The following is a 13,704-nucleotide window of genomic DNA, read 5'->3' as shown; positions in this document are numbered from 1 at the left end:
AGACGGATAGAAATAATCCCACTCAAGAGGAAACACACACACACACACGTTTGTGCCTTTATGTCTTGTGCATAACTTCCTGGTAGACCTGATTGATATTACATTGTGGTAGCTTTTCATTTAAGCATCAGACAATAAACATATTTCCACCTCAAGCTGTCACTAAATTAATGACCCTGTGTGAAATAGGCATTCAAACCTGCCATCACACTAGCTTTCTCTCAATGCCCCACCTCTCCTGCGATTAATTACTGGCTGGTAATTAGAGTCGATTATCTTTGTTTAAAGGAAGCACAATAACTTATTTCACATTCAGACACAAACCTGGGCTTTTTGATAATTACAGTAGGGTAGAAAATATGTTGGTTTGAAATGAGATATGTTTTGTGTTTGTTTGGCTTTGTTTGTATGGTTTATGGTCTGATGTACACTTACTTACCAAAAGTATGCGGACACCTACTCATCAAACATCTCATTCCAAAATCATGGACATTAATATGGAGTCGGTCCCCACTTTACTGCTATAACAGCCTCCAGTCTTCTGGGAAGGCTTTCCACTAGATGTTGAAACATTGCTGCGGGGACTTGCTTCCATTCAGCCACAAAAGCATTAGTGAGGTCAGGCACTAATGTTGGGCGATTAGGCCTGGCTCGCAGTTGGCGTTCCAATTCATCCCAAAGGTCAGTGCTCTGGCCAGTCATGTTTTTCCACCCCCGATCGTAACAAATAATTTCTGTATGGACCTCACTTTGTGCACGTGGGCATTGTCATGCTGAAACAGGAAAGGGCCTGCCCCAAACTGTTGTCACAAAGTTGGAGGCACATAAACATCTAGAATGTCATTGTATGCTGTAGCGTTAAGATTTCCCCTGTAACTAAGAGGCCTTGCCCGAAACATGGAAAGACAGCCCCAGACTATTATGCCTCCTCCACCAAACTTTACAGTTGGCACTATGCATTCGGGCAGGTATCGTTCTCCTGGCATCCGCAAAACCCAGATTTGTCCATTGGACTGCCAGATGGTGAAGTGTGATGCATCAATCCAGAGAAAGTATTTCTACTGCTCCAGAGTCCAATGGCGGCAAGCTCTACACCACTCCAGCTGACGCTTGGCATTGCGCATGGTGATTTTAGGCTTGCGTGTGGCTGCTCGGCCATGAAAACCCACTTCATGAAGCCCCCGATGAAACGTTATTGTGCTGATGTTGCTTCCAGAGGCAGTTTGGAACTTGGTAGTGAGTGTTTCAACTGAGCATAGATGATTTTTAAGTGCTACGCGCTTCAGCACTCGGCTGTCCTGTTCTGAGAGCTCATGTGGCCTACCACTTCGCAGCTGAGCCGTTGCTCCTAGACGTTTCCACTTCACAATAGAAGCACTTACAGTTGACCGGGGCAGCTCTAGAAGGGCAGATTTTGACAAACTGACTAGTTGGAAAGGTGGCATCCTAGGATGGTGCCACGTTGAAAGTCGCTGAGCACTTCAGTAAGGCCATTTTAATGCCAATGTTTGTCTATGGAGATTGCATGGCTGTGTGCTCGATTGTATACACCTGTCAGCAATGGGTGTGGCTGAAATAGCCTAATTGTCACGTCTACGGCTGCTCCTCCCCTCCGGCACACGACGTCGACGAAATACTAACCTCCTGTCCTAGATGTCATCATAACGCACACCTGGCATCCTTCATTACGCACCTGCAGATCATCATGATTCACACCTGGACTCCATTACCTCCCCTTTACATGTTCATTCCGCGGTCGGTATTGTTTCCTGTTCACAAGCTATCTCGTCACTGTTACACTGTCTTGTTTCATGTTTGTTGTTTTAGTAAACGTTTCACCTTCTTCTCGACTCACAGCGTAATCGTTACAGAATACCGACTCAAACCATGGAAGCAGCAGAAAATTTTAATCTCTCTCAGACGGTCAATGAACAGGGTAATCTTTTACATCAACACCCTGACCAGCTGGCACAACTGGGATTGGCTATGGAGGAGGCACCCGGGAGGCATTTCCTTCATCTAGCGGAGGATACTCTACAACCAGTCGACCCAGTGAGCCAGTCCATCAGCCCATTCATCAACCCGCTCAAGTCACCGATACCCATTTATCCCTCCCAGATAAATATGACGGTACACCATCCAAATGCCGTGGCTTCCTACTTCAGTGCTCCCTCTATTTTTCACATCAGAGGGGAGCTCCCACCACGAGAGGTTACCCCGGTAATTTCTCTGCTGACTGGGCGAGCGTTGGAATGGGCTACGGCCGTCTGGGAGAGAGGAGAGGAGGAGCTGGATTCTTATGAGGGGTTCATGGATCTGTTTGTTGAAATGTATTTTGATAAATCCCCTGGCGGGCAGAGAAGGAGGTGAGCGGCTACTGCAATTACAGCAGGGGAGCCAGACGGCTGCTGAGTATGCGCTCACCTTTCGGACTATAGCAGCATCCAGTGGATATAATGAGCCGGCGCTTCGCACGCTATTTAGAAGAGGTTTGTGTGAAGAATCACAGACTGGTCACCTGAATGCCGGAGGACCTGCGTTAGAGAAGTAGAGACACTGGCTGGAGGGTGCCAAGGAACCTTTTGTCCTTCTCACCGACCATCGGAAGCTGGAGTACACACTGACAGCGAGGAGACTCAATCCGCGCCAAGCCAGGTGGACACTATTCTTCGCCAGGTTCGACTTCACGCTGACCTACCGCCCAGGTTCGAAGAACATCAAGGCCGATGCCCTGTCCCATATCTATGATTCGGGAGAGGGTCCTGTCCAGAGTGCCCCTATAATCTCATCCTCCAAAAATGTAGTTCCAGTGGACTGGGACGAGGATGTGGACATCCGCCAGGCTTCAGAGAGGGAGCCCACACCCCTGAATTGTCCTCCTGAGCGCATCTATGTTCCCACAGGGATAAAGGATCGGCTGCTGACCTGGGCAAACACATCTATGTTCCCACAGGGATAACGGATCGGCTGCTGACCTGGGCACACACATCTATGTTCCCACAGAGATAACGGATCGGCTGCTGACCTGGGCACACACATCTATGTTCCCACAGGGATAACGGATCGGCTGCTGACCTGGGCACACACATCTATGTTCCCACAGGGATAACGGATCGGCTGCTGACCTGGGCTGTCGTCGCTGGACATCCAGGTATTTCTTACGCTATCAACACCATCGCTGAGAAGTACTGGTGGCCCACCTTGGCGTAGGATGTAACTTGTTATGTCTACTCCTGTTCCGTATGTGCTCAAACCAAGTCCCCCCGGAATGCACCAGCAGGGAAGCTCCTGCCACTTACCGTGCCTCAGCGACCCTGGTCTCATCTATCCATTGACTTTGTAACAGATCTCCCCTCTGACGGTTTCACCACCATTCTGGTGGTAGTGGATAGATTCTCCAAGTCATGTCGTTTAATCCCTCTTCCTGGTCTCCCCGCTGCTCACCAGGTTGCTGAGGCACTCTTCCAGCAGGTCTTTTGGCATTATGGCCTTGCGGAGAACATAGTCTCCGACCGTGGCCCCCAATTCACATCACGAGTATGGAGGGCATTCATGGAGAAGCTCGGGGTCACGGTCAGCCTCACTTCTGGGTACCGGCCTCAGTCCAACGGGCAGGTAGAGAGGATGAACCAGGAGCTTGGGAGGTTCCTGAGGTGTCACTGTCAGGACCGGCAGGGTACGATTCCTTCCATGGGCAGAGTATGCCCAGAACTTGCTGCATCACTCCTCCACTGGGTTGACCCCCTTCCAGTGTGTTCTGGGTTTTCAGCCGTCCCTGGCCCCATAGACCCCGGGCCAGACAAAGCTCCTGCGATTGATAAGAGATTCCAGTGTGCCGTCCGTCGTCAAAAGGAACAGGCAGACCACCACCTCAGTGAGACCCCTGTGTTCCACCCTGGGGATCGCGTCTGGTTCTCTACCAGGAACCTTCCACTCTGCCTGCCCTGCAAGAAACTGAGCCCCAGGTTTGTGGGGCCGTTCAAGGGTCAACGAGGTGACGTATAGGATAGCGACTGGGCAACTGTAACCTATCTCACCCTGGTTTTATGTCTCTCTCCTCAGGCTGATGGTTCCTGGTTCCCTAGCTGATGCTGTCCCCTATGACACCCCACCACCTCCTCTGGATGCCGAGGGGAGTCCGGCATATGCTGTCAGATCCCTACTGGACTCCCGGAGTTGTGGGGGTCGACTCCAGTATCTGGTGGACTGGGAGGGGTATGGCCCAGAGGAGCAGTGTTGGGTTCCGGTGGAGGACATTTTGGATTCCAACATGATCTGTGATTTCCACCTTCGCCGCCTGGACCGACCCGCTCCTCGTCATCGGGGTTGCCCCCCCCCCCCCCCCCCCCCACACTGGTTGCAGCATGTCAGGGGGGGTACTTCCCTATACTAACCACCGGTCCTGGGATTCATCATTACGTACACCTGGCATCCTTTATTACGCACCTGCAGATCATCATGATTCACACCTGGACTCCATTACCTCCCCTTTATATGTCCCTCCCTTATGTTCATTTCTCAGTCGGTATTGTTTCCTGTTCTCGCCACTGTTACACTGTCTTGTTTCATGTTTGTTGTTTTAGTAATTATACAGTGCATTCGGAAAGTATTCAGACCCGTTGACTATTTCCACTTTTTGTTACGTTACAGCCATATTCTAAAATGTATTACATCGTTTTTTTCCCTCATCAATCTACACACAATACCCCTTAATGACAAAGCAAAAACAGGTATTTAGACCTTTTACTCAGTACTTTGTTGAAGCACCTTTGGCAGCGATTACAGCCTCGGGTCTTCTTGGTTAAGATGCTACAAGCTTGGCACACCTGTATTTGGGGAGTTTCTCCCATTATTATCTGCAGATCCTCTCAAGCTCTGTCAGGTTGGATGGGGAGCGTCGCTGCACAGCTATTTTCAGGTCTCTCCAAAGGTGTTCGATTGAGTTCAAGTCCGTGGTCTGACTGGGCCACTCAAGGACATGTAGAGTCACGAAGCCACTCCTGCGTTGTCTTGGCTGTGTGCTTAGGTTCATTGTCCTGTTGGAAGGTGAACCTTCACCCCAGTCTGAGGTCCTGAGTGCTCTGGAGCAGGTTTTTATCAAGGATCTCTGTACTTTGCTCCATTCATCTTTGCCTCAATCCTGACTAGTCTCCCAGTCCCTTCCTCTGAAAAACATCCCCATAGCATGATGCTGCCACCAGCATGCTTTACCGTAGGGATGGTTGCAGGTTTCCTCAGATGTGAAGCTTGGCATTCAGGCCAAAGAGTTCAATCTAGGTTTCATCAGCAGAGAATCTTGTTTCTCATGGTCTGAGTCTTTGGGTGCCTTTTGACAAACTTCAAGCGGGCTGTTATGTGCCTTTTACTGAGGAGTGGCTTCCGTCTGGCCACTCTACCATAAAGGCCTGATTGGTGGAGCGCTGCATAGATGATTGTCCTTCTGGAATGTTCTCCAATCTCAACAGAGTACTCTAGAGCTCTGTCAGAGTGACCATCGGGTTCTTGGTCACCGCCCTTCTCCCCCGATTACTCAGTTTGCCCGGGCGGCCAGCTCTAGGAAGAGTCTTGGTGGTTGCAAACTTCTTCAATTTAAGAATGATGGAGGCCACTGTGTTGTTGGGTACCTTCAATGCTGCAGAAATGTTTTGGTACCCTTCCCCAGATCTGTCCCTCAACTCAAGCCTTTCTCAGAGCTCACCGGGCCTCATGGCTTGGTTTTTGATCTGACATGCACTGTCCACTGTGGGACTTTATATAGGCAAGTGTGTGCCTTTCCAAATCATGTCCAAACAATAGAATTTACCACAGGTGGACTCCAATCAAGTTGTATACATCTCAAGCATTATCCATTGTTTTATTTTACCTTTATTTAACCAGGTAGGCCAGTTGAGAACAAGTTCTCATTTACAACCGCGACCTGGCCAAGATAAAGCAAAGCAGTGCGACACAAACAACACAGAGTTACACATGGAATAAACAAGCGTACAGTCAATAACACAATAGAAAAAATAAAGTCTATATACAGTGCGTGCAAATGGCGTGCCATGAAAACAGGATGCACCTGAGTTCAAATTTGAGTCTCATAGCAAAGGGTCTGATTTCTTATGTAAGTAAGTTATTTCTGTTTGTTATTGTTTTATACATTTGCAAAAAAAAATCTAAATGTCCTGTTTTCACTTTGTCATTATGGGGTATTGTGTGTTGATTGCTGAGGAAAATGTTTTATTGAATACATTTTAGGAAAAGGCTGTAACGTAACAAACTGTGTAAAAAGTCAAGGGGTCTGAATAGTTTCCGATGGCATTATGGCTGAAATGGAGTCAATGAAATGGAATCAAACACATCAAACACATGGTTTCCATGTGGTTGATACCATTCCAGCCATTATTATGAGCCGTCCTCCCCTCAGCTGCCGCCACTGAAGTGTACACACACACATACACACACTTACAGTAGCTGTCAGTAGGATGGTAGCGTCATCAGGCTGTCTCTACTGCAGCATTTATAAGTATTGCATTTCATGGCCTGATAGAGTTTGTGACAATCTGAGTCATGGCCTTAAAGAAGCAGCCCCACTGATGGAAAGCTGACAGAATAATTAGGTGTGTGTGTGTCTGAACCTAAAATTACCGCCTGCATCGCTTCTGGCGGAATTGGATCTTTACTCTAAACTTCCTTTAAAAAATGGTGAAAAGACTGTTTACCAGTAGAGGCTGCTGAGGGGAGGATGGCTTATAATAGTGGCTGGAACAGACCGAATGGAATGGCATTATGGTCTTTCATACCCGTCCACATATTCTGCTCCAGCCATTACCATCAGCTTCTCCTCCCCAATTCAGGTGCCACCAACCTCCTATGATGTTTACATACTGTTGCTGTGATTCTAAGCATATAGCCCTGCTAGCTGTTACTGCATATTGTCCATAAGTTAGCATGTCTATAACGACCTATAACAAGTTCAGGTGGTTGCCATGAGATGTTAGGAAAGAACCTTCAACAGAAATGTGAGTGTGTGCTGCAGGGGTGTGGATGTGTGGATGTGCGCACATGCATAATAGCCACCTCTGGCCAGGGAAGGGACATCATATCCCATAATCCCAGTGTTTACCTAGCTAGCGCTGGAACAAATCATTTAGCTTTAGCTTAGCTCCCTGGAGACCTGGAGCCTAGAGAGAAGGGTAAATATTAGCGGTTATCCGCCTAGCCTAGCACTGTCTTTAAGATCAATAGGGTAGATTTCTGTATTTAGCACCTGATATCACCTGTCCCTCTGTGCAGACTAGTTGCTCCAGTAGACAGGGGCAGAGGCAGTCAGTCACAAGCTCACATACACCCGAGTACACACACTTTCACAATCTCTCTTTCAGTTGCCCTCGCACACACACGGCTGTCTGATATCAAGTCACTGAGCCCAAGGTCATGACTATTGATCTAACTAGAACACAGAGCAGTGCACATTCTGACACAGACAGACAGACAGACAGACAGACAGACAGACAGACAGACAGACAGACAGACAGACAGCGAGAGAGAGACAGACAGACAGAGAGAGAGAGAGAGGGGGGGGGGGGGGGGGTTTGGGCGACTATGTCATCTGTTGAAATGACAGACTTTTGACAGATTTTTCCCCCAACTGGTCTGGTTGCTTTGAGATGACCTGTCCCTCTCATTGGGTATTCTTCACTATATGTTTACTGGAAATTAGAAATCCTCAACGCATCCCTCCCTTTCCCTGTAGCAGAGTGCTGATGCTGTCATATGGGGACCATTAAAAAAAACACACATTTGTCCGGGTTCTTTATTTCTTTCTGGCCTGGTTTTTACAAGAGGCAGGTTTATCGCTTTACTTATTTCTCATAATCAAATCCTGCTGGAGGCGATGCAGCGCACACACACACTCACACACACACACACACACACACACACACACACACACACACACAAAGGCGAAGCACCTCTCCCAGAGGTATATAGAGCTTAGAGCGAAATAGAGTAGAATCGGTCTTATCTGACCTCCGTGCACCTCATTAACCAACCCTCGAACAAAAGGAAAGAGAGATGGCGCGAAAGAGGGAAAAAAGAGAGACTGGTTACTTCACCTGGTGCTAATGCTGTGACAAACACATACAGGTGGCTATCAGGGAAAGAGGATAAGAAGGGGGAGGCGAGGGGAAGGAAGGGGGTGTGTGTTGTGTCTGTGGGACTCAGTTATCTCTTGTGGATATGCACTGTACAATAATGCGCTATGAAAGTAAATACATAATTTATTGACCTCACGTCGCCTTGTTATTGTGAATCTGTAAAAACAACTGTTCATTCCAACAATTTTCTCTCCCCCCCATCTCTCTCTACAGAGCATTGGGAAGGGGTCCTTGTGGTGTGTAGACCCTGAGTACAGGCAGAATTTGATTCAGGCGTTGAAGAAGACACCTTACCACCCTCACGCCCAGGTCTTCTCTACTCCCCCCACCTCTCCTCAGGCATATCAGAGGTAAGACACGCATGCACACACACCCACACACACAACACCCCAGGCATATCAGAAGTACAGTATAAAAAGGCAGACGGACATGGTAACTAGTGATCCACCCCCTAGTGTCAACCTCCTGCCTGGTCTCTCCCTCCCCTCACATGACACCCTGCCGTGGACTGCTTAGCAAACGCTGCCTCAGGACACACCAGGCCGGACCAGAGAGAGAGAGGAGGGAGGAGTGTTCATGTCAAACAGTCAGGAGAGAGATAGGAGGGATAATGTCAAACAGTAGAGAGAGAGAGATCAGTGTTATACGCCCTGCCGTCGCTCTCCTCTGATCAGTGGTGTGTCCACTGATGTGTGTGTCCAGTCCACTGTAGAACAGAGCAGAGTGGTGTTGGGCCAGCGCCCAGGGTAGCGGAGTCAGCCGAGTGTGCAGGACACAGTAATGGCTTCACTGTAAAAACCCATCATCCTTAACAGGATGTGGAACAAATGGGTGGTCAGGGAGGGATACGGAGAGAGACGGGCGGGGGGGGGGGGGGGGGGGGGAGAAGAAGAAGAAGAAGGGATGAGAATAGAAGAGATGTTCTCCCAAATTCTTCAACGCTTGAGGCCACCTTATCAAGGTTATAAGCTCTACTCTTCCAAAGACAGAGGAAATGGAATAACATGGCCATTGTTATGCACGGTGGGAAATTCATTCTGTAGCAGTTTAAACTGGAATACGTGTACTGCAATAATTGCTTGAACATCTGTCACAATTGTTTACTTTGTAGAGAGAGTGAGAGAGAGAGAGTTTTACTAGTGGATGTTTATGTGTGGAAGAGTAAGCTTGTTTGTTTGACTCTTGCATGATGAATGGGATCTTGTCTCTCTCTCTCTTATCGCATCTCTTTTTACCCAACTCTTTCCTTCCCTCCTTCCATGAGCGGGTTCATTTATCTGGCCCGGGTTACCCTGGCGGGAGCAGTTTGAACCGGGTGTGAGACAGGTGAGCCGCTCTGGCCGACGGCGAAGTCGCCTCAAAACAAAAGTGACGTAATTAAGCACGTGGAGTGACGAGTCGGATTCCGTGTCTTCACCGGCAAACGCCATTGTCATAAACTCTTCCTCTGCCGTCCCAACGAAAACGGGGTTGAACATCTATTTTATGGAAAAGAAGAGATGCATGTTTCTGGATGATGCACCATGCTGCCTTGTTGACAACAGGACCGAGCGGCGCAGATTACTGTTTGATTTGAGAAGGGCGCTCATCCCTCTCCACTTTCGTGTAATAGAACTCCCTCCCTCCCTCTCTCTCTCTCTCTCTCTCTCTCTCTCTCTCTCTCTCTCTCTCTCTCTCTCTCCCCCCGCTCAGAGCAGAATGCTGCATTTTGTAACTGGTTTTTACTCAGCACGGTTACACACACTGACACAAACAAACACACGAATGCACGCTGGCACACATACAGGCAAAAGCAAACACACAATTGCATGCACACATGCATCCACGCTCACACACACAAAACAGTTTGCGTTTGTTTACGTATGTGTGTATCAAGAAGAGTTAGTACAGCAGCTTAGAGCATGCCAGCATTGACTGAAAGGGAGAGAAGAAGAGAGTCCCTTCTGTACTGCTACTCCACACGGGCCCTGACCAGGCTTTGATTTTCGATGTTTGAAAAGGTCCCCAGAATGTCTACATATGCCTTACTCGGCTCTGACCCCCAAAATTATTGCTCAGCACTGGCGCGAACTCATGATCCTCAGAGGCGAAGCGTGCTGCTCAGCCCAAATTGTGCTGCTCTGACCACTGCACCACGGCAGTTCACAAAGCTCTAGCAAACCGGGAGAATAATTGATGCTTATTTACTTTTTTAAACATTCCCCAAACCATAGCCCTAACCATAACCACTCGGAAATACTACCTAAACTTAAACCTTTGAGTTGTTTCTGTTTTAACCCTGTAACCACGTGGAATGAACCCTGTAACCACGTGGAATGAATGCGTCAAAAATAGACATTAATCCATAATACGTCTAATTTCAAAGTGAAATTATGAGATCTTGTTGGCCTTGACAGAGCTGCATTCCTCCACACTTTCTCTCTCCCTCTCTCTCTCTCACTCACTCTTTCTCCGTACTGAACAGCTGGTCTGGCCGAGGCTCTCTGCTGAGTGTTTGCCCTTGCCGGGTGATTATAGCTGCCGTTGCTGCGGCAACAGCGACACCTCCATGGCAACGCGTAACCGAGGGAGAGGCAGGTGCGGTTGCATCACCGTGGCAATTTGTTGCCTGGCAAAAAGGACAGGCCATTAGCGTGCAAAATAAGCCATCGTCAAGGCAACACATGGGCTCACCATGGCAACAGCAGATGGCTTTGAGCCTATTCTGTGTGTGTGTGTGTGTGTGTGTGTGTGTGTGTGTGTGTGTGTGTGTGTGTGTGTGTGTGTGTGTGTGTGTGTGTGTGTGTGTGTGTGTGTGCGTGTGTGTGTGCCTGTCTGTGTCAGTTGTTAGCTACCTACTTTTGTACATGTTCATGAGGAGCCATAAAAGCGTGAATTATGGGAGATGACAAGTGGAGGGCGAATCGCTGGAGGAGATACATTTTAGATGGAGAGAAAGAGGGAGGAGAGGAGAGGCCCGTACGCATGCGCACACACACACACACACACACACACCCACACACACACACACACACACACACACACACACACACACAGCCGAGAGCTAACAGTTAACCAGACCTTCTGCTTCTGGGAAGAAGGTGTGTTCAGCCCTGAGATGGGAAAAACAAAGCACACAAACAAGGAGGACCAAGGCTGTGTGTGGTGTTGTTTTGCTTGTTTTGCTTGTTTTCTCTGGTTACTGTTGTTTGTGTATGTTGAAAGTCTTCATTCATTCTACAACTACTGTTTTCTGGACAAGTATGGATGGATAAAAATCCATTTTTTAAAAATTGCTTTATCTTTTTATGTTTCATGGTTTTCTATCTCTGCTTAGGTCTTTCATTGTCATAGGAGAGGAACTCTCGCATTTGCAATGGCTTTTTCATGGCTATGTTAGTGTCATGTGAAGGTTAGTGACAGTCATGTCTGGTGTGGATGCTTGTGTGACATGTTGTTTTGGTCTTGATTTCTGGTTTGGTTCTAATGTATCAGACTCCCCTGTTGGTAGCCTGACAACACTACACCTTAGTGTTAGGTAATAGTAGGTGACAGCTCAATGGAAAATATTCTCTGGAGTTTCCCCAATGTGTCATTCCTCCCTGTGTGTGGTGAGTGCGCGCGAGCGTGCGTGTCTGAAATGAATCAAGTCAGAGACGACGGTTCACTGTCTATCAAAATAGGCACTTCACTATATGACTATATGGAGTTTCTTCTCACTCTCTCTGGCAACCCCCCCCCCCCCCCCCCCCCTCCCCTCCTCTGAAATTAATTTCTCTGATTGTCCATAAGAAATAAGAATGTCTCCATTGTGACCAGAGCGGTGAGGCTGGAGGTGTGGGCATCCTTGCTAGTTTGCCAGATGAGAAATGAAACGTGAGTAAAGGAGTGTTTGCAGGAGTCCCTGGCACCAGCGGGTCCTTAGATTAGCTAAAGAGGATTGTGTCTGCTGCCCGTAGGGCGCGGGGCAGCGAGGGAAAGTGGTGGGCAATAGGATTGGAAATTAGATTATGGGAATTAAGAAAAAGGCCTGTTGCCTTCATCGTGGAGCGAGTGAAGTGGAGTGGAGCACTTACAGTCAAGATGAGGACACAATCTGTTTTCCTCGGTGTGTGTGTGTGTGTGTGTGTGTGTGTGTGTGTGTGTGTGTGTGTGTGTGTGTGTTACTGAACACATGGAGAGAAGAGTTAACGAAAGGCTGGGGCATGGAGAGGAGGGAGGAGAGAGGGAGAGCGAGGGGAATAGAGAGAGAGAGAAAGTGGGGGAGATGGAGAGAAGGAGAAAGAGAAAAGAGTAGAGAAGGACAGAAAGATAGACATGGGGAGAAGGAAGAGTTAAAGAGAGGTAATTGAGAAGAGAGAGTTAGAGACAGTGGTGTAAAGTACATAAGTAAAAATACTTTAAAGTACTACTTAAGTCGTTTTTGGTGTATCTGTACTTTACTATTAATATTTTTTGGAAATGTTTCCTTTTACTTCACTACATTCCTAATGAAATAATGTACTTTTTACTCCATACATTTTCCCTGACACCCAAAAGCACACATTACATTTTGAATGCTTAGAGAGACAGGAAAATGGTCTAATTCACACACTTATCAATAGAACATCCCTGGTCATCCCTACTGCCTCTGATCTGGCGGACTCACTAAACACACGTTTCGTTTGTAAATGATGTCCGAGTGTTGGAGATAGCCCCGCTATCCATATATTTAAAATGTAAGTATACTTTAGCAATTACATTTACTTTTGATACTAAAGTATATTTACGATCACAATACTTTTAGACTTTTACTCAAGTAGTATTTTTCTGGGTGACTTTCATTTTTTACTTGAGTCATTTTCTATTAAGGTACCTTTTACTTTTACTCAAGTATGACAATTGGGTACTTTTTCCACCGCTGGTTAGAGAGGAGGACAGAAAACAAGGGATGGAGAGAGAGAGAGAGATTGAAGGAGAGGATTGTGCCAGAAGCCCATGTGTTTCTCATAAGAACACAAACAAAGAGTGCTGTGCTTGCTGGCCTCCTGTGGCGTACACAAATGTTAGCGCTGCGCTCTCTAGTTCCACTCTGCTCTGCTCGACTGCATCCAAACACCCCCACCCCCTCTCCTCATCCCAGACCTAGTACTTACTGACGCACACATCAACACACTCGTTGTATCAAATCACATTTTATTTGTCACAATGCCCCGAATACAACAGGTGTAGACCCTTTCCCAACAATGCACAGTTAAAAAAGTATGAAAATGTGCAAATAAAAATAGAAAATAGTAATACAATAAATAACAGACCACTTTTTCTTACATTACAGCTTAATATTTAAATTGATTAAATTTGGGTTTTTTTTCTCGTCAATCTACACATAATACCCCATAATGACAAAGTAAAAACAGGTTTTTTGAATTTTTTTGCAAATGTATTACAATTAATAAACACAAGTATTCAGACCCTTTACTCAGTACTTTGTTGAAGCATCTTTGGCAGCGATTACAGCCTTGAGTCATCTTGGGCATGACGCTACAAACTTGGCACACCTGTATTTGGGAAGTTTCTCACATTCTTCGCTGCAGATCATCTCAAT

The 13,704-nt window shown here is 47.2% G+C and overlaps 1 protein-coding gene across 3 annotated transcripts in view; it reads left to right on the top strand.

Annotated features, from left to right (window-relative positions):
* foxn3 (forkhead box N3) overlaps window positions 1-13,704 on the top strand; it is a 115,020-nt gene that overhangs the window by 52,951 nt on the left and 48,365 nt on the right. For all 3 annotated transcript variants that reach the window (XM_036954501.1, XM_036954499.1, XM_036954500.1), the window contains exon 3: window positions 8,355-8,491. In XM_036954501.1, the coding sequence (XP_036810396.1) occupies window positions 8,355-8,491 (137 nt within the window). The remainder of the gene's footprint in view (window positions 1-8,354; window positions 8,492-13,704) is intronic.

This window comes from Oncorhynchus mykiss, chromosome 19 (assembly GCF_013265735.2).
Source record: "Oncorhynchus mykiss isolate Arlee chromosome 19, USDA_OmykA_1.1, whole genome shotgun sequence".
Lineage (NCBI taxonomy): Eukaryota > Metazoa > Chordata > Actinopteri > Salmoniformes > Salmonidae > Oncorhynchus > Oncorhynchus mykiss.
Note: the sequence above shows the minus strand (reverse complement) of the source record. Positions and strands in the feature narration are given on the sequence as shown.